A 22,249-nucleotide genomic window follows, 5' to 3' on the forward strand; every position below is an offset into this window, starting at 1 on the left:
GTTGTCTGTCATCACGTTCCCATCATAATCCAAAAACAGGTGGTGATTATTTTTCTTTCACTCAACACCTCAGCACCTGCAGCAGCTGTCCCCCCATGGAGCAGACTGACTGTAAAGAAGGCATTATGGTAAATGTACTGAAGCAAAAACTACACTGAACACAACAATTTTGTTTTTGCTCCCAGTTTTCATGAGGTGAACTCAAAGATTTAAAACATTTTCTATATACAGAAAAGACCTATTTCTCAATTTCAATTTATTTCATTTATATAGCCCCAAGGCACTTCACACAAGTAAGGTCTAACCTTACCAACCCCCAGAGCAAGCACACAGGCGACAGTGGTAAAGAAAAGCTCCCTCTGAGGAAGAAACCTCAAGCAGACCAGACTCAGAGGTGGCCCCATGCTTGGGCCATGTACACCTGTGCAATAATCATGCTGTCTAATGAGCATCTTGATATGCCACACCTGTGCGGTGGGATGGATTATCTCAGCAAAGATAAGTGCTCAGTAACACAGATTTAGACAGATTTGTGGACAGTATTTGAGAGAAACAGGTCTTTTGTGTACATAGAAAATGTTTTAGATGTTTCATGAGTTCAGCTCATGAAAAATAGGAACAAAAACAGTTTATATTTTTGTTCAGTGTAGATTACTGGCTCAAAGAAATTTCTTAATCATGGAAATAAAGTTTGAAAAAAGCAGCAAGAAAAGTACTTGTTCCTTTTAAAAGCACTCCAAGAAGCACATTACTACCCACACCTCCCAACAGATCACACAAACTGACATTATTTGGTTGTATTTAAAGTAAATGAAGTCTGTTGTCAGTCAGCAAAGGATCTAGTCCACAGTTGAGCCTTTCTTGCTGTAGCGTGGCACTGGTGTGCAGTGAGGATTTCACCTTGACATTCTGTCAGCCTGACTGAAGAAAAAAAAAAAATTAACATATCACTGTGCTCAGCAGTGCCAACATTTCCAAAGAGGAAAGCCTCAGACATGTTTTGCTGTGCTGAAACATGATTTAAATTGGATCTGCTAAAAGATCTGTTGCCAGACACTCAAAGGAGTGCTGACATACTGCCTTTGCTGCCACCTTCGCTCTTGCTGAGAGTAGTCGTTTCTAGTTTTTTTTGCCTTAACGTTGACCTCTGTCCTTCTGTGTGACAGATGTAAAATCACTTCTAAAAAGTAAGCAAAAGTAAAACCCATTGAGTATGTAGGCAAACCTTCCCTCTTATCCTCTCTGTATCCATTCTTTTTTCCTGCTTCTGCTAGGGGAGGAAGGGTCGAGGCTCCATCTTCGTGTGGGCTTCAGGCAATGGTGGGCGCAGCAGAGACCACTGCTCCTGTGATGGCTACACCAACTCAATTTATACCATCTCCATCTCCAGTACAGCCGAAAGTGGACGCAAGCCTTGGTACCTGGAGGAATGCTCCTCCACACTGACCACCACCTACAGTAGCGGGGAGAACTATGACCGAAAGATTGTAAGGACAGCAGTATACATTTACAGCCAGACGTTTACATACACCGCGGCTAAAATCTTTTAAAATGTATTTCCCATAACTGCACATGATCAGTTTTCGCAAACAGTATATGTTAAGTGAATTGTCTACTTCCTTATTATTTAACAATAATAGCTATAAAATAAGAAGCCAGGGCACCTGAAGGAAACCCACCCAAACACGGAGAGAACATGCAAACTCCACACAGAAGTGAACCTGGGACCTTCTTCCTGTTAGGCAGCAGTGCTAACCACTAAACCACCATGCTGTCTGCTTCTATGAACAGTATTAAATAATCCAGAGGATTACAGAAATAGATGTAGTTAGTTGTAAAAACTACTGAATTACTTAATTCGTTTAATCTGGAGCCTTTGGCTGCAACCTATGGAACCCATGTCTTCTCTCATTTAAGATTTTTCTCTGCACCCACCACCCCACCAAACATAAATGGAACTAACTCAATGCATCTGGAGTAACATTTGTAATCTCCAGAAGTTATTTTTCCTCTTGGGAATAATCGCAAAACGTTTCATGGCATCACAGAAATACAATGATTTATGGCACTGTACAGACTTCACATTGGTGAGGAAGGAGGTCCAGAGGATGTCCAAATTAGTATCCAGGAATAAAGTTTATACATATATGTATAATACTGATAATGATAATGATGATAATAGTGTGTATATAACAACAACTGTCTTAATGTATAAATACATTAAGACAGTAAATTAACATTTAAAAAATTAAGTAATTAACAGGAAATAAAAGAGTTGAGTTCTTCTTTTAAAAACTGTTGAGGTCTAAGGATCTAAAAACATTCTGGACTCGCACGCCGTTCCAACTCATTGTCAAAATTTTGCTTAATTTATTACCACACATGAAAAATGGTACCTATTTTATAAACACTACCCAATCTAGAGGCTATGGTTCCCCACGAGCAACGTGTGTGTGTGTGTGTGTGTGTGCGCACGCATATATATATGTGTGTGTGTGTGTATATATATATATATATGTATATATATATATATATGTATATATATATATATATATATATATATATATATATATGTATATATATATATATGTATATATATATATATATAAAAACACATAGTGGCTAACCAAAACGTTAGCTTCAATAACTGGTAATCAGCTAACTGAAAAGTTATCTTTTTTAACGCTAAACCAATAAACTGCCTAAAAACGTATCGGAAGCTACAGATAACCGGTAACTTTAAATTTTGCCTCCCATATGCTCTCAGCTACTAAGAAGCTGATTTTGAGTTTAAATACCGGCAAAGCTTCTAATAGAACCAATGGCAATCACAAACCCAAACAGCCAATGAGCCCGCTCTTGTCTTTGTGCGCTCTGCCCCCTGCTGTAGGAAAGCGTCATTTATCCTGACAGGATACAGTGGTCCCACAATGAGGCAGAGGTCTTGAAATGGAAAGCAGGTTTAAATTATGGTTTTGCTTTAAAAATAAAATTATTCCGGACAGAATAATTACATTAATGTAAACTCTTAAAATGTACAAAGTGATATATAACACATCTGTTAATTTTAAAATAATGCACTAATTCTGTATATTTGAACATTAACACACAGATGCCCAAAGGGGATTATGGGTAACTAAGCCTCCGCTCATACTGATTGGTTGATTCATTCATTCTATGTAAAAACCAACACAATTGAATCAGTGTAACGTGTTGGTGTTTACAAATAAATGTGCTTTTGTAAAATATGTCATTTTTTTTCATTCGTATAAAAAAAGAAATAAATTTTCAAGATCTCGCTAGATGGCGCCAAAGCGCACGCGTGATGACATCACAACTCCATCCGGTTAGGGAGACGAGGTTTCTTTCGATAACAAGAAGTGTCAAAAAACTTTCTCGTGTGTGGCTGGAATTGTGTGGCGATAGGAATCGCCGTTTGAATGCTTGAATAACGATGTCAGTCGCACAAAGAAATCAAATAATTAGTGAAAACATGTTTGGTGCAGTGTAATAACGCAGCAATCAGTCGCTCCGTGAGGGGTCATAACATCCAATTGGTTCACGGCAACAAACCAACTGTCAGTCACAGATCAATCAGTTGCTACATGAGGCATCATAACATCTAGCCTGGTTCACATGGCAAGATAATTAGGCCGATATCGGACCCGATCTTCCCCTTCCGACAATCTTAAGGATGCCCCGACAATCGTGATGACGCTAAATATAATCTTATCAGATATTCCTGCCGTGTATGGTTTGTAAGAGCGCTCTGATCTGCTCAGAAGGACTTGAGGAGCTAAATGTGACATGCAGCCAATGAGAAAGTGAGGTGTCTGACCTGGGAATGTTCGTGTGTGAAATCTGTTTGTGTGTGTTTTATTTACCGTGTGGCTGACACCACACACTGTACAGCTAAACCTGTCAGATCTATGATTTTTTTTTTTTTTTTTTATCTCCATGTGTGGGGTCTCTCAGGTTTTGGAAACCTACAGATAATTTTAAAATCCTGCGGTCAACAACACTGTGATATAACCGGTTGCCAGTAGATGGCAGTGTTCTATGCATTTTGATGCCGGTTATATCACACGGCCTGAATCACAATTTAACAGACTTTTCGGCTTTGAGAAGCAACCTGAGCTTCTTCTGGCATTGTTACATAAATCAAACACAATAACAACGTCTGTAAACCCAGAGAATATATTCACGAGAGTTTTAGGCACAATATATAAAGAGTTTAATGCTGTTGTCCGTGAGGAGCCTGATCAGAGTGTCTCAAATGCATTTCTTCTTTCGTGAATACTCATAATGCACTGGGCACAGTATCTACTACAAAAAGCTATGTCTGCAAAAATGTTAGAGGTCAAAAAATTATCGGACCAAAACTTATCGGAAGATAATTGGTCCGATGATGGGTTTCAAAGTTATCTGAAAAGCGTGTATGTGTGTGTGTGTGTGTGTGTATATATATATATATATATCTCCTCTCAAAGGTCCAACAGAACCTTAGGATCACAACTAATAACTTGGAGGTGAAGGCATCAGACAGAAGTATGACATCGCCTCCTTTAAAAGAGCATTCCAACACCATTACCTGACATCGGTGTATGAGTGTCTGTGTGAATGGGTGAATGTGAGGCATAATTGTAAAGAACTTTGTGGATCTGATGCAGATGGAAAGCACTATACAAATGCAGTCCATTTACCATTTTTACCATCAACAGTTGATCACCTGAACGAAAGTCAAGCCTGTACAGTTGTTTGTGTTGCCATGAATTTTTATTTGTTTAATTATTAAAGACAGTTACTGAGGAAGAACTGGACTCGTTGAGATGCCAAAGTTGTTCTCTGCAATGCTTGGCTTAATTCTTGATTTTTTCTTTTTTTTTTAAACTCATGCTCTTAATCTCCAGAAGATACTGGTTCCTGAATAACCCCAAATTATTCAGATTAGTCATTCAGATGCTGCTAACCCTGTCCTCCACAGACCCCAAGGCCTGTTGGTACTGGTACTTATACCAGAGTTTCACAGCATGAAGGGGATAAGAGTCCCCAACTCCCTCTGTGGGAGGCGAGTACATTGCAGGCTTCTTTCACAACCAGCATTTACAGTTGGGGTTGGGTGGGGGGTTATGTCACATTAAACACTTTTCAGTAATCTAATTTAGGGCACAAGGTGTGTGTAGACCCTTAAGTGTGTAGACAAAAATTCTACATAGATGAGTCACGTTGATAATTAATACTGAACTGTGATTTCTCTTTTAGAAATATTTGCACCACTAGCTAACTAGGTCTGAGGGAGGAATGTGTTTTATTTTATAAATTGGTGCTTAATTAAAGTTGTCTTGTGCCATCATTGCTTTTTGGGGGAGGTTTCATGTTATCCGGTTCAAGCTTTTGCTCGTAGAGTAATGCAGTTTTCACGCAGTCATGTGCGTGTTGTGAAAGCATTTTGTGCTGAGTTTAAATGTTTGTGCCACCAGCCGAGGCCATTTCAATATGGTAAAGAAAAGAAACATCCACTCTAAATTATTAGGTCTTTTAAAAAATGGTTCTCAGATTATGAGGGGTAAAACCCCCAGAGTTGAGGTTGCCAAAATATTTGTGAAGTTACCACATTTTAATCTGTCGTTTTAAATTAATTTTCATCTTTTTTTTTATTACATAAATATTTGATAGACTTCACAGCATACTGGTCACAGACCAGTATTTCTGCATGAAGCACACATTCATACATACGCTGTAGTGGAGGAGTTTCTGTGTGCACGGTCATGGAATGATGGAATCTTTGCATTTTAACATTCGACAGTGCAACTATATTTATCTGCAAAAAGAAGATACAACTTGATTTGGCATACTATAGTCGTATTATGATGTTACTGCCACACAGATCAATAGTGTTTAAAAATTTGTAACTTCATCGCTGTAACAGAAAACCTGTTAATTTCTAATGTCCATCTTGCAGCTGCAGCACCTTCTTTGCCTAAGTGATATTTGGATTTAATTTCTCTTTCCCAGTTTTAAATCTGTGGTGTTTGCACTTTTGTCTCCCACCCAGTCCTGGATAGTAGAGTTAATGTCTGGATTTGGAGTTTGTAAGAATGTGAGCAATATTTGGAATTTTTCACGTTTGTGCATACGCTTCATACTTCTAAGTATTCAAAAGAGGAACAACTATAGCTCGAGGAAGCTTGGTGCTGCATTAGTGACCCGATCTGACCCAAAGCCATCGAACCTTTCCCATGACCCACTGGGATGGACAGTGACAGTTGGCCTCTGTGAGCCTGCTTGTCTGGCAGCGTTTTGCTACATTCCTCGCCCGGATGCTGCAGACGGGGAACATAGTGACACAAAATCTGCTCTCTGTATCTGAAAGTTAGTCTTGTACCCCATTCACTTAACTGAAGCATGTAGGATTATGCTCATCCAGTATGAACAGTATATGAAATATTTTGGACCAGGAAAGATCCTGTGAGCGCTCGCACTGCGTTTCAGCCAGACTTTATTTTTTTTTGGTTTGTGTACTTGTTTGAGTTTAGCCCACACAATTAATCTGAGTACATTCTTTAACAAGACATTTTACCACAGTTTGCTACTTGTTACACTTCGTTCTTGGCACGTCCTTTAGCCCGTAATTAATTTTTAAATTTGTGTGAAAGTCAATCAATCAATCAATTTTATTTATATAGTCCCAAATCACAACAAACAGTTGCCCCAAGGCGCCTTATATTGTAAGGCAAGGCCATACAATAATTACGTAAAAACCCCAACGGTCAAAACGACCCCCTGTGAGCAAGCACTTGGCGACAGTGGGAAGGAAAAAACTCCCTTTTAACAGGAAGAAACCTCCAGCAGAACCAGGCTCAGGGAGGGGCAGTCTTCTGCTGGGACTGGTTGGGGCTGAGGGAGAGAACCAGGAAAAAGAGATGCTGTGGAGGGGAGCAGAGATCAATCACTAATGATTAAATGCAGAGTGGTGCATACAGAGCAAAAGTGACTCTTTTTGTGTGCGCCCCTCTGCCCCCTGTAGTGAGGTTTTGCATCAAAGCTCGAATGTAAGCTCTCAGGTGTGTCAAATCCTCTTTATCCTCTTTTCTTTTCTTCCATCATTCATAACTCCTTATTTCCATCCTTTTTCACTTTCCTTCTTCTCATCTTGTCAAACCTCTTTTTCCTTCTCCTCTGTTCTTTCTTTCTTGTTTTTTTTTAACTCTCATCTTTACCCTCTTGTCACTCTGCTTCTCCTCTCCTTTACCTGCAGACCACAACCGACCTGAGACACCGGTGCACAGACAGTCACACGGGAACGTCAGCCTCGGCTCCCATGGCTGCAGCCATTATTGCTCTGGCCCTGGAGGCAAAGTAAGATCCACTTGACCTCATCCTTCATTTCATCCCTCTGCATTTCCTGCAGTGGCCTCTTGTTCTCTGTGTTCATTGATCTACAACCCCTGGCAAAAATTATGGAATCACCGGCCTCGGAGGATGTTCATTCAGTTGTTTAATTTTGTAGAAAAAAGCAGATCACAGACATGACACAAAACTAAAGTCATTTCAAATGGCAACTTTCTGGCTTTAAGAAACACTATGAGAAATCAAGAAAAAAAGATTGTGGCAGTCAGTAACAGTTACTTTTTTAGACCAAGCAAAGGAAAAAAATATGGAATCACTCAATTCTGAGGAAAAAATTATGGAATCACCCTGTAAATTTTCATCCCCAAAACTAACACCTGCATCATATCAGATCTGCTCGTTAGTCTGCATCTAAAAAAGAGTGAACACACCTTGGAGAGCTGTTGCACCAAGTGGACTGACATGAATCATGGCTCCAACACGAGAGATGTCAATTGAAACAAAGGAGAGGATTATCAAACTCTTAAAAGAGAGTAAATCATCACGCAATGCTGCAAAAGATGTTGGTTGTTCACAGTCAGCTGTGTCTAAACTCTGGACCAAATACAAACAACATGGGAAGGTTGTTAAAGGCAAACATACTGGTAGACCAAGGAAGACATCAAAGCGTCAAGACAGAAAACTTAAAGCAATATGTCTCAAAAATCGAAAAATGTACAACAAAACAAATGAGGAACGAATGGGAGGAAACTGGAGTCAACGTCTGTGACCCAACTGTAAGAAACCGCCTAAAGGAAATGGGATTTACATACAGAAAAGCTAAACGAAAGGCATCATTAACACCTAAACAGAAAAAAAACAAGGTTACAATGGGCTAAGGAAAAGCAATTGTGGACTGTGGATGACTGGATGAAAGTCAGATTCAGTGATGAATCTCGAATCTGCATTGGGCAAGGTGATGATGCTGGAACTTTTGTTTGGTGCCTTTCCAATGAGATTTATAAAGATGACTGCCTGAAGAGAACATGTAAATTTCCACAGTCCTTGATGATATGGGGCTGCATGTCAGGTAAAGGTACTGGGGAGATGGCTGTCATTACATCATCAATAAATGCACAAGTTTATGTTGATATTTTGGACAATTGAAAGGATGTTTGGGGATGATGAAATCATTTTTCAAGATGATAATGCATCTTGCCATAGAGCAAAAACTGCAAAAACATTCCTTGCAAAAAGACACATAGGGTCAATGTCAATGAGCAGATCTGATTTGATGCAGGTGTTAATTTGGGGGATGAAAATTTACAGGGTGATTCCATAATTTTTTCCTCAGAATTGAGTGATTCCATATTTTTTTCCTCTGCTTGGTCTAAAAAAGTAACCGTTACTGACTGCCACAATCTTTTTTTCTTGATTTCTTATAGTGTTTCTTAAAGCCAGAAAGTTGCCATTTGAAATGATTTTAGTTTTGTATCATGTCTGTGATCTGCTTTTTTTCTACAAAATTAAACAACTGAATGAACATCCTCTGAGGCCGGTGATTCCATAATTTTTGCCAGGGGTTGTAGAAGTGGAGCGTGTGAGCCGTTTTCTCACCAATGCATCACTGTCCACACAGTTGTGTGGATGCCTTTTGAATCCTCCTCTTAAACGGTCGGCCTGCTATAAGGGCAGAATTAAAGGCTTTGGTTACCAGAGGTGAATTATTTGGTGGAATTGTTGCACACAATCCAATCTGTTTATTTATTTTCTGCGGGCTGAATTTGTTTGGCGAAAGGGCAATATGTCTGTAACACTGTCTGTAACAATGTGAGATGTGTGATACGGTGGAGCAGCGATTGGCACTGTTGCGTCTTAATAAGCTGGCTCTTGTTCAGCCTGATCTAAGACTTTTCTGTTTGAGGTTTGAATGCTCTGATGACTGATGCCTCTAAATTAACCCCAGTTTTAAGCACTAGGGTGACTGCTCATCTATCAGTATGTGTTCATCTAGATTGCGTCAGTCCTCTTTCCCAAATGCATGCTGGGACAGGCTGCAGTCTAACATGACCTTTACTGGATTAAACATGAGAAAATATGATTATGTTTCACTTAAAACTTACCAGATGTGTGGTGGTGACAAAGATGAGGTGATACTGTTTGCTCATGTTGTTGGCTGGTGGATATTACTAACCAGTTGACTTTCACACTCCTTCAGGTGTGTGGCAGTCATGCCACACAACATTGCTTACTGTATCAAACAACCAATAATTTGTACTCTCACCTCATCCTTAATATTGATGTACTGAAGGGTTTTTTTCCTCTTTGTTTTTCTGTATTAATTTTTACATGTCAGATTTTTGCTTGATGATGAATGCATTTTCTTCCTTTCCCCAAGTGAATCTATATTTCAATTTGAGTGCTCCATCTTGATGATCTGTTCTAAAACAGGCCTGTTCAACTCTGCTGCTGGAAGGCACCTGTCCTGTTGGATGCACTGGCACCTGGTGCATTGCTGTTGAGGTAGTAGTAGGTTAGTAGTAAACTTCCATCACCTAATGATGAAAGTGAGAGGTTTTCTGGGGAGGGAACAGATCTTGGCACAACTCATCAAAGCGCACAAGCAAAGAGCAGCTACCAAAGCTCCCTGAGGTGAATCAGTGACTCTTCACTTTCATAGACAAACATCCTGGAAAGTCATGGTTTATAACTATGACAGAGCAACACGCAAAGAGAGTTTTGTAGTATGACGTGTGGATAAACAGCTGTAGTGTAATCATAGGATAACTGTAGCACACCTGCAGTATAACTATATCACAACCTTGGGGCTTATGGAAAACCGCTTAATGATGTCATAACATGCACCACTTACATTTACAGAAGTGTTCTAAATATAAATGTTACTGTTACGGTGTGCAAAATCATTTTCTCCTGCTCTAGTCTTATCATGTAAAGTTTGTTGTGTCATAGTTGTATATTAAGTCATTTTCTATACCCGTTTATTCCAATTAAGGATCGCGGGGGAGCTGGAGTCTATCCCAGCGATCATAGTGTGCAAAGTTTCACATAGATTTCACAAATATAGATACTTACAAGGATACCACTGTGGCTTCATACTGCCACTCTTTAAAACCCTTTGTTTACATACTTAAAAAAAGTTCTCATTCTGCCCTTTTGTTGTCAACTATCTTAAATTTTGTGAGGCTCTATTCCAGGCCTGGCCAAAACTTTTCACCAGTTTTCATTGATGTTAAGTGAGTAATTTTGCATAATCCTGCTCAGAATTCTTCAAAATTTCATTCTTTCCCTACTTATCCTGATGTGTCTCTCATCTTCACCATTTCATCAACCAAAGGAATAAAGCAACCAACAGGCATGGGTGAAAACATAAACTCCTTGGTCTGAGGTAAAAGAAATATCTAAGAAATAGAACACCCGTGTTTCTTTGTTTGTGCCCTGCACAAACACAACACAAAGGCAATTAGTGATGATCACACAGTAACAAATGACTGTGAAACCTGATTACAACCTCAGATTCCCCACCCAATACAGGAGAGCCCTAGAAAACCTTATGAAGAAGAGGATGGGCCTTTATTGTAATTGTACAGACTGTACATACAATGAAACTTATCCTCTGCATTTAACCCATTCTAATTACAGTTAGACACCATTAGGGGTGTCACAATGCTGTACGGTACACATGCAACAGTTTGTCGCACAGAACTGTATGCAGAATACACAGTACAACTCTGCACAGTATGATTATAGACGTGGGTGTATATTTCCACAAGTCACTGACATTTCAAAGAGCTGTGCTGCTCTGTCCACAGATGCTATCACTAGGATGGGTATTGATAAGATTTTATCGCTATCGATTCCGCTTATCGATCGGATTCCCTTATCGATACCTCATGTGAATTTTCTCTGTACTAAAAGTAGGCTTTACAGGTTTTCTATGTCAACATTTTATTGAGTCTTAAAGTGAATAAAAATATGAAATTGGTCACTGGATCCTTGATCTCTAGACATAAATAGAAATAAACAAAATCTGTAGTTTTTGTCAAACGCATTTCCTTGTAGACATTAATGTCATGAAAGTCTCTCCATACGTCTGAGCTGAACTCTGATGGCTGCTGGAGTCTGCAGCCATACAGTCTTGGGCTACCACACATCAGCACAGGATGTCTCATTTTGGGAGGAAAAAAAACATCAATTGCAGTTTATTGGTTGCATTACAACATTTGGAAAAAGGTGTCATTTAATATAAACGGCGATTCGCTTTGAAGTTATTAATTCCGAGTGCACTCTATCTTTCTAACTTGACTCAGTAGAGAGCAGTGCAGAGTTTGGAGCAACGGAACGAAGGACGGTTCTCGTTTCTTTCTCGCAACAAGACAGAAGTCCCAGTTAGTCACTTGCACAAAAGTGACTCACGATTGACATACGAGGTCTGTCCATAAAGTATAGGTCCTTTTTATTTTTTTCAAAAACTATATGGATTTCACTCATATGTTTTTACGTCAGACATGCTTGAACCCTCGTGCGCATGCGTGAGTTTTTCCACGCCTGTCGGTGACGTCATTCGCCTGTGAGCACTCCTTGTGGGAGGAGTCGTCCAGCTCCTCGTCGGAATTCCTTTGTCTGAGAAGTTGCTGAGAGACTGGCGCTTTGTTTGATCAAAATTTTTTTCTAAACCTGTGAGACACATCGAAGTGGACATGGTTCGAAAAATTAAGCTGGTTTTCAGTGAAAATTTTAATGGCTGATGAGAGATTTTGAGGTGACACTGTCGCTTTAAGGACTTCCCACAGTGCGAGACGTCGTGCAGTGCTCTCAGGCGGCGTCATCAGCCTGTTTCAAGCTGAAAACCTCCACATTTCAGGCTCTATTGATCCAGGACGTCGTGAGAGAACAGAGAAGTTTCAGAAGAAGTCGGTTTCAGCATTTTATCCGGATATTCCACTGTTAAAGGAGATTTTTAATGAAAGACGTGTGGATGGGTCCGTGCGGACGGGTCCGCGCGTCGGGACGCAGCCGCCGCGACGCTCCGCCACAGGAAAAACACCTCCGTTGGAAGCCTTAAGGACAAGTTGGAACATGTCCAGCTGTTAAACAATTTCTCATATACTCACTCCACTGAAAGCCATCAAAAGCCGCCTGGATTTTACAAATGGTTATCAACACGGAGGTGTTTTTCCTGTGCCGCCGTCTTTCATTAAAAAAATCTCCTTTAACAGTGGAATATCCGGATAAAATGCTGAAACCGACTTCTTCTGAAACTTCTCTGTTCTCTCACGACGTCCTGGATCAATAGAGCCTGAAATGTGGAGGTTTTCAGCTTGAAACAGGCTGATGACGCCGCCTGAGAGCGCAGCGCGACGTCTCGCACCGTGGGAAGTCCTTAAAGCGACAGTGTCACCTCAAAATCTCTCATCAGCCGTTAAAATTTTCACTGACAACCAGCTTAATTTTTCGAACCATGTCCACTTCGATGTGTCTCACAGGTTTAGAAAAAATTTTGATCAAACAAAGCGCCAGTCTCTCAGCAACTTCTCAGACAAAGGAATTCCGACGAGGGGCTGGATGACTCCTCCCACAAGGAGTGCTCACAGGCGAATGACGTCACCGACAGGCGTGGAAAAACTCACGCATGCGCACGAGGGTTCATGCATGTCTGACGTAAAAACATATGAATGAAATCCATATAGTTTTTGAAAAAAATAAAAAGGACCTATACTTTATGGACAGCCCTTGTATTGCTTTGAGAGGGGTTAAGAAGCAGACATGCCGCTTCTGAAGAGGAGTGAAGCAAAGAACCAAAGAAGCAGCAGATCGGAGCACTGCTTCATTGGTTCAGGTTCAAAGCAGAGCCGCGCTGCAGAAACTGTTTCAGAAGACCATAACAGGTTGGTTTAACATACAAAAAGTAAATATTACTCACAGACATATGCTCTTTAGGGTTTTCGCTAGGAAAAATTAAGATAAAGTGAAATAAAATAAAGAACCAATGAAGCAGCAGATTGTAGATCGAAGCACTGCTTCATTGGTTCAAGGATCAAAGCAAAGCTGCGCCGCAGAAACGGTTGATTACAGACCCGCTGCAGGGTCTGTAATCAATGTAGAAATGATCATTTTCCCAACAAACACCCTCAAACAACGGGTGCTCTGAAGGGCCAGTAAGGGACTCGATAAGCAAAAAGGCTATTGATATCGGTGGCTCGAATCATTTCTTAACGATGCCCAAAAAGAACTGGTTCTCCATACCCAGCCCTAGGTATCACTCTAGTTTCATGCTCTCTGCAGGAGGCATAGTCAGCCAGAGACAAACAGAGGAAACTGCGAGTGAGCCAGTTGAAGCAAATGATCATATTATTCCATCCAGAAACTTTGGAAGTATAAATGGAATTGGTTAACCTTTTTCTTCTGTAATATGAAACTAAAAGTGAAAACGTACCAATCTGCATTTCTGTTGAATCACTGTCATCGTATGAGATCAGTCCAATAATTTAGGTTTACACAGACAACGCAAACAACTTATGATAAAAGTTGACATTTTCTATGAATTAGTGTAAAATTTCACAGATGAGGTGGCTGCAGAGTAGTGATGCTGCAGAGTAGCGACACTGCATACAATGATTTCAAATCTGTACAGAGTGAGGGTTTATGAGTTGTAGTTTTTTGATTGATACTTTGCATGACAAAACAACAATAAAAAAAACACAATGCGCTGCACAGTCAACTCATCCTAACATGAATGAGATGTAATCCAATTCATAAACATTTAATGAAAAAAGAAAGTTTCCATTTAGATTTTCCTGCAATGCAAAAACGGCAGCTCTCTGCTGCTCACATATTAAAGCTACTGTATGTAAAAACCGAACTCATACTGAACCGTGACGTGTGATTTCTGTCTACCACAACGTCCCTATTAAATATTTTGACTTTTGAACAGTACAGTATCTTTTATTGCACACCTTTAAAAGTATAAACCGCTTTGATTTTATTAAAGGCATTTTGTGGCATGAACATTCTGGAGCTTTTTTATTTCCAGTGGTTTGCAACAAATGACTATTCACAAAGGTTTTTGGCTTTCATGTTGTTTTTTTTTTCCCCTCCCTGGAGAGGTGGCACCATCTTTGAAAGTAAAATGCCTCCTATTTAAAAGCAGTTTGTCTCTGGTTCTTTTTTGTCCTTCCCTGCCCTCACGTCCAGAAGGTGCCACAGGGCTTTTTCTGAGAGTCAGATCAGTGGTATCACCCGCCCCTCTTTTAAACTTGATAGAGTGTGGATTTTGTGACAGATTCATGATGTGGAAAGTGTGCACTGCACCTACAGAGACTTTGAATCCAGAATTGAGTTTAACTCCATTGTTGCACTGAAGTGCTCACTTAACTGTGGCTCCTTTATTTAACCAAGATAATCCAATCCAAATCCTGCCAATAGAAAATATTCTGGGTTTCTGGGCAGTGCTGGGCATATAAACCTGTTTTCTCAACAGGATTATCACACATTGCTTTTTTCTCTACTGCTTTCTTCTCTCCTGCTTGCTCTCAGTTCATCTCCCTTCATGGCTGACGTGTCTTGTTACTGATACGATATTTTTTTTATTGTTCCTTTTTCCTTTTCTCTGTTCATTCAGTTGCTCACATGCACAAACTTGCATGCATGCACACAGGCAAAGTGAAAAGAGGATGAAAGAAGGGAAACAGTTTAGAGAAATGCTTTATGCAATGCCAGCCGTATCAGCTGGTATCTACTGAATGAAAGCTGATGACCATTCCGCGATAAACGCATCAAGACACCATCACATTAGTCTTCACTAAACTGTTTTTCTGGAACAACAGTAGATTATAATATATCAGATATGTGAAATATATCAAACAATTGTGGATTTATACATAGAAGCATGATATTTGGCACATGTCTAGACCAGCCTTTTTCAACCTTTTTTTTTTTTTTTGGAGCCACGGCACATTTTTTTACATTGAAAAAATCCATTGGCACACCACCAACCAAAAATGTATATAAAATGACACTTTTTAGCCTATTGATGACAATATGGTCCCTTAATTAATTTATTGGGTGTCTCAAAAAATATGCAACATTTTATCAGCAAAGAAAATGGTCAAAGCATATATCCAGGAAATAAATTTATGGCTGGATAGAAAGCTGAAAGGTTCAAGTTTTTCATACCAATGTCAATACTGGCCCTGCATTTTGTCAGTCTCTTAGACAACATGTTCAATGTAGGCCCCGCATTGGCCAATTACGGTCTGCAAACGCTTTGGGGAAAGTGTCCTGAGGAATGTTTTGGATTTCTTGGCTGATGTTTTCCTTCAATGCATCGATGCTTGGCATCAACATAAACATCAGGGTCTCTGCAAGTAAAAAAGAAACATAAATGATTACGTTTGTAACATTTAAGGGTCAAACCGAGTGTTTTAAATGTATATTTTTTGGGACACCCTATATACTCACTCAGTGTGAAACCTGGGCCTGTTTAGATGAACACATAGCTGATACTGGGAGGAATTGAAGACAGACACACACAAAGCTCTTCATCAGCAGCTCTCAGTCTCTCTCTATTTTTAGTTTTGATAGCAGTCAGGGTTGAAAAGCTCAGCTCACACAGATATGTTGTGGAAAATGAGAGTAATGTTGAAATAGCCTTGCTTGACAGAATGGGGAACTCCTTTGCAGCAGTCAGCCAAAAACTGTCCAAAGGTAGGTCAGCAAAGCTTAGGATTAAACCATGATCTTGTCTCAGTTCAGTTAGTTTAGTTCCTCTTGCTCCTGTAAAGTCATGTTCTTCTCAGCAACTGATGCTGAGCTACATTGAGGAAAATAAGTATTTGAACACCCTGCGGTTTTACAAGTTCTCCCACTTAGAAATCATGGAGGGGTCTGAAATTTTCATCTTAGGTGCATGTCCATTGTGAGAGACATAATCTAAAAAAAAAAAACGGAAATCACAATGTATGATTTTTTTTTTTTTAATAATTTATTTGTATGTTACTGCTGCAAATAGGTATTTGAACACCTGCCAATCAGCAAGAATTCTGGCTCTCACAGACTTGTTAATTTTTCTTTAAGTCTTTACCTGTATTAATTGCACCTGTTTGAACTTGTTACCTGTATAAAAGACACCTGTTCACACACTCAGTCAATCACACTCCAACTTGTCCACCATAGCCAAGACCAAAGAGCTGTCTAAGGACACCAGGGACAAAACTGTAGACCTGCACAAGGCTGGGATGGACTACAGGACAACAGGCAAGCAGCTTGGTAGAAGACAACTGTTATGATTATTTATTAGAAAGTGGAAGAAACACAAGATGACTGTCAATCTCCCTCGGTCTGGGATTCCATGGAAGATCTCACTTTGTGGGGTAAGGATGATTCTGAGAAAGCTCAGAACTACACAGGAGGACCTGGCCAATGACCTGAAGAAAGCTGGGACCACAGTCACAAAGATTACATTAGTAACACATGATGCAGTCATGGTTTAAAATCCTGCAGGGCAGCAAGGTCTCCCTGCTCAAGCCAGCACATGTCCAGGCCTGTTTGAAGTTCACCAGTGACCATCTGGATGATCCAGAGGAGGCATGGGAGAAGGTCATGTGGTCAGATGAGACCAGAATAGAGCTTTTTGGAATCAACTCCGCTTACCATGTTTAGAGGATGAGAACAACCCCAAGAAAACCATCCCAACCGTGAAGCATGGGGGTGGAAACATCATACTCTGGGGGTGCTCTTCTGCAAAGGGGACAGGACGACTGCACTGTATTGAAGGGAGGATGGATGAGGTCATGTATTGCGAGATTTTTGACAAACAACCTCCTTCCCTCAGTAAAAGCATTGAAGATGGGTCATGGCTGGGTCTTCCAGCATGACAATGACCCCAAACACACAGCCAGGGCATCTAAGGAGGGGCTCCGTAAGAAGCATTTCAAGGTCCTGGAGTGGCCTGTCCAGTCTCCAGACCCGAACTCAATAGAAAATCTTTGGAGGGAGCTGAAACTCCAAACCTGAAAGGTCTAGAGAAGATCTGTATGGAGGAGTGGACCAAAATCCCTGCATTTTTTTTAAACTGCCATGAGGCTGAAGCACCTGCACAAAACCCTTCACACGGCATGTGTTAATATATTGAGTACATTTAGAGAATAACGCTGTTGTCTGATGATTTGTGGACGCTGATGCTGGATTTTACAGTCACAAGGGGGTTATTCCATTCTAATCCAATTCCGTTGTTTGCGTTTATTTGTCTGTAAGTAATTTGACCTGGATCCGTGTTTTCAGCGAAAGGCCGCTTCAACACTGACGGCTACATCTAAACCCGCATAATAATATAGTTCGATAAAACTGTTGCACAGATCGTAGTTTTAGGTAAATGTTGCTAGATTCCTGGTCCCGAGTCATCAAATAATCACTGTTAGTATTGTATTTATCAGTTATCACAGCAGTAATTTCAATATTTACATCGGTCGGCGAAGCTTAACATAGCAAGAGCGTCTTCATGCCAAACTGGAAATTGTGTGGGCAGACCCACAGATTTCTCCATCTGGTCAACTACATTGAGTAATTCTGTATCATAATCCACATCAATGCTTTCATATGATGGATTTAATTCACCCGTTTCGGCATCTTCGTCATTCCACCAGTTTCTCTTGCTCTCAGCTGGTAGTGCCATTATTGACATCTGAGAATCTCAGAATCAGAATTGCCTTTATTGTCATTGTAATTTGCATTACAATGGCATTTGAGTGCAACTCCAAAAAGGTACTTTCCGTGGTGCAAGTAATTTTTAGCCAAATAAAAGATAGTGAAATTTAATGGTAACTTATTCAGAGTATATGTACAACTAATATAAATATAAGGTAAAATAAAATGTGGACCAAGTAAAATGAGAATTATATACAACTGTGGAATCATATTGCACAGGAAAATTGCACATGGTTTACAGATATTGCACAAGAAACTTGAAGGTGCAGATTAGAGTGATTTGTTATTGTTCAGTGCAGTGATTGCTCTGGGGAGAAATCTGCCCCTGAGTCTGTTTGTCCTAGTTTTGATTGACCTATACTGTCGGCCAGAGGGTAGTAGGTAAAACAGGTGGTTGCTGGGGTGGGATCTGTCTTTGCTGATGCTGGCAGCTCTGCTGAGGTAGCGAGAGCTGGCAATGCCTTCCAGGCTTGGCAGAGAGCAACCAGTGATCCCCTGGGCCATTTTTATCACCCCTGCAGCGCTCTCCTGTCTGCTGCTGTGCACCCCCCGTATCACACTGTGATGCAGTATGTCAGGATGCTCTTGATGGTGGCTCAGTAGAACAACACCAGCAGCTTCTCCTCCAGATTGTTTCAACCTGAGCACCCTCAGGAAGTGGAGTCGCTGCTGGGCTTTCTTCACCACCACTGTGGTGTTGGCAGTCCAGGAGAGGCTGTCAGAGAGCTGCACTCCCACGAACCTGATGGAGCTGACGCTTTCCACACAGTCCCCTTGGATGTAGAGCGGGGCTAGGTCAGCCCTGTTCTTCCTGAAGTCCAGGATTATAGTAGTGTTCAGAATAATAGTAGTGCTATGTGACTAAAAAGATTAATCCAGGTTTTGAGTATATTTCTTATTGTTACATGGGAAACAAGGTACCAGTAGATTCTCACAAATCCAACAAGACCAAGCATTCATGATATGCACACTCTTAAGGCTATGAAATTGGGCTATTAGTAAAAAAAAAAAAGTAGAAAAGGGGGTGTTTCACAATAATAGTAGCATCTGCTGTTGATGCTACAAACTCAAAACTATTATGTTCAAACTGCTTTTTTAACAATCCTGTGAATCACTAAACTACTATTTAGTTGTATAACCACAGTTTTTGTTTTTAACCACATGTGTTCTTTGGCAAATTGTAACCTCTTCTACACATGTCTTTTATATAACAGAGGGACTTTGCGGGGAATTCTTGCAAATAAATTAGCTTCACACAGGCGTCTTCTAACTGTCACAGCACTTACAGGTAACTCCAGACTGTCTTTGATCATCCTGGAGCTGATCAATGGGTGAGCCTTTGCCATTCTGGTTATTCCTCTATCCATTTTGATGGTTGTTTTCCGTTTTCTTCCACGCGTCTCTGGTTTTTTTTGTCCATTTTAAAGTATTGGAGATCATTGTAGATGAACAGCCTATAATGTTTTGCACCTGCGTATAAGGTTTCCCTTCTCCAATCACCTTTTTAGTCAAATTACGCTGCTCTTCTGAACAATGTCTTGAACGTCCCATTTTCCTCAGGCTTTCAAAAACAAAAGCATCCTTAAATAGGGGACACCTGATTCACACCTGTTTGTTCCACAAAATTGACGAACTCACTGACTGAATGCCACACTACTATTATTGTGAACACCCCCTTTTCTATGTTTCTGTGTAGGCTCTCAGTTGTCCAGGTGGTTTCCATAGTAGAGAAGCTTGAATCTTCGACTGGACTGGGTTGCTTGACGTGAGGACGTTTCGCTTCAAATCACAGAAGCTTCCTCAGCTAAAATTCTTGCTCTGGTAGTCTGACTTCTGTCTTGACTCCTGTAGAGAAGAATAAACCAGAAGCCAACAAAAGCTGGAGTTTTTAACCTAACCAGACCCCTCCTACCGAGAGGCCGACTCCTATAGGCTAGTGACTAAACAATAGCTCTAATTAGCACCTATTGTGCTCTAGTTAGCACTCTCCTAATGATGGGATGGAAGCCTCCCCTGATGGCTCCCTTGACGACTCTCCTGATGACGTGAATGACTCATTACCATGAACAAAAGACTGAAACTGCTTTGACCTGAGTACCCCATTGTAAACGGGACAAAGCGTGTCTGAGACCCGCCCCCCCCGGTTAAGGCTGGGTTTCAACTGTTTTACAAAGAATGCTTCCTTGACACCTCTCTCAAACCATTTCTTTTCTCTGGCTAAGATTTTAACTTCCTTGTCCTCAAACGTGTGGTTAGTGTCTTTCAGGTGGAGATGAACTGCAGACTGAGGTCCACTGGTGACCTCTCTGCGGTGCTGGTATAGCCTCTTGTTTAAAGGTTGCTTAGTCTCACCTATGTAGTGTTCATTACAGTTTTCCTGACATCTGATATAATACACTACATTGCTCTGTTTGTAACTAGGGATCCTGTCCTTAGGGTGAACTAAAGACAGAGGTTTACAGAAAACCCACTCACACTGACAAATATCTGCTCTTTGGCTCAAACCACCCCCTTGAACACAAGCTCGGGGTGATCAGGACTCTTCAACACAGAGCCCAACAGGTGCCCACAACTGCAGAGGGAAGGGCTAAAGAACAACAACTTGTACGGAAAGCCCTCACAGTATGTGGGTACCCACGATGGTCCCTGGACAAAGTGCAGAAGTCCCAGAAAACAAAGAGACCAGATAGACAGGAGACGGAGACAAGAAGAAGAGGAGTGTCTCTCCCTTATTTAGCAGGAGTAGGGGAAAAACTACAGAGGATCTTCAGACATCACAAAATCCCAGTTTACTTTAAACCGGTTAACACCTTGAGACAGAAATTAGTTCACCCTAAGGACAGGATCTGAACTGAACTGAAGTATGGAAAATTAATCATTTAATATTTAGCTCATCTCTCTCTCTCCCTCTCCCTCTCTCTCTCTCTCTGTGTGTGTGTGTGTGTGTGTGTGTGTGTGTGTGTGTGTGTGTGTGTGTTCCAGCTGTAGAAAGTCCAGTGAATTACGGAAAAATGCACTTGCTCCACCTACAGGCCTCGCATATGTACTATAGCTTTTTTGGTGGATTTAAGCATTTTAGTGTGGACGCAGATAAATCTTGAAACTGTGCCATGTTTATGGAACACTAAAAAACAAAGATTTTGTATCCATGTGGTCAAGGCCTAAATTATCAGACAGCCACGGGATATAAACGCATGAGTATCATAAAAATAAAAACAAGTAGAGGACAAAACGATAAATGTGCAGGCACCAGGAAAGCTCTCCAGCTGATGTCAGCTCAAAGTTTTGAGCATGCACAAAACTTTCTGATGGACTTGGCAGTCATCATTTGAGAAGAACATAAACAATTGAGAAAAGGAGTTTTGCAGGACAAAAATGAACATCCAAAATTTGCATCAACTAGTCATACCTTTCCTTGATCTGTCATGGTATGACAGGTGCTCTAGGGAAGTAGAATATTTGTTTCACAGTCTGAGTTTTTTGTTATATGGCTAGATTAACAAAGTACATCCAGACTGTTTATTGAAACAGATTAGTTGTTTTAAGACTAGGAAAAGGTGTTTGTTGAGTATTGTGTTGGCAGATAATGAAGGTTCCACAATCTGTATAATTTAGGATGTGAAAAGGTGGTATTATACCATCCAGAGTTTTAACAAATCCGAGGAGGGCCTGATGGACAAGAGTTTTGTTTGTTCTGCATTTATCTGCTTTCAAATCCAAGATATAGACATAGGTTTACAGTGAACAAAGTTGAGAATTTTGAGTAATCTTCCATCTTTGTATGAACTGCTGAAGTGGAAGATTGACATTTTTGGGTTTTTGCTTATCCCCCTTCCCCATCTGTTTTTAGCCATAATTCCACCTGAGAAAAGCACCAGAAAACCTTTTAGGCTTGCAGGTTTGCTTATGCCAGTGGTCTTCCTCTGTGTAGGAACTGGTATGTTAATTAGTATCAGCTTGTTTATGAGGAGGCTGTCTTGGCCTAGATAACGAAGCCAAAGTCTCATTTAATTAATGACCATAAAACATTTATGGAACCATAATTACACAGTGGCAGCTGAGCTCATTAATATTGATCTCCACATTAATTATTCTGACTTTTTGAAGCACTTATCTGTGTTACCATCCTTTAAATTACTTGACTTGTTTACTAATATTCTATTTTCAGCTGTTAAGTATATGTTCTTCAGTTGTTTGA

The 22,249-nt window shown here is 40.4% G+C and overlaps 1 protein-coding gene across 3 annotated transcripts in view; it reads left to right on the forward strand.

Moving 5' to 3' along the window:
• Positions 1-22,249, forward strand: part of pcsk5b (proprotein convertase subtilisin/kexin type 5b) — a 330,784-nt gene that overhangs the window by 112,467 nt on the left and 196,068 nt on the right. For all 3 annotated transcript variants that reach the window (XM_034170406.1, XM_034170404.1, XM_034170405.1), the window contains exons 8-9: positions 1,275-1,487; positions 7,259-7,359. In XM_034170406.1, coding sequence (XP_034026297.1) covers positions 1,275-1,487; positions 7,259-7,359 — 314 coding nt within the window. The remainder of the gene's footprint in view (positions 1-1,274; positions 1,488-7,258; positions 7,360-22,249) is intronic.

Source organism: Thalassophryne amazonica, chromosome 5 (assembly GCF_902500255.1).
Source record: "Thalassophryne amazonica chromosome 5, fThaAma1.1, whole genome shotgun sequence".
In the NCBI taxonomy this organism is placed as follows: domain Eukaryota; kingdom Metazoa; phylum Chordata; class Actinopteri; order Batrachoidiformes; family Batrachoididae; genus Thalassophryne; species Thalassophryne amazonica.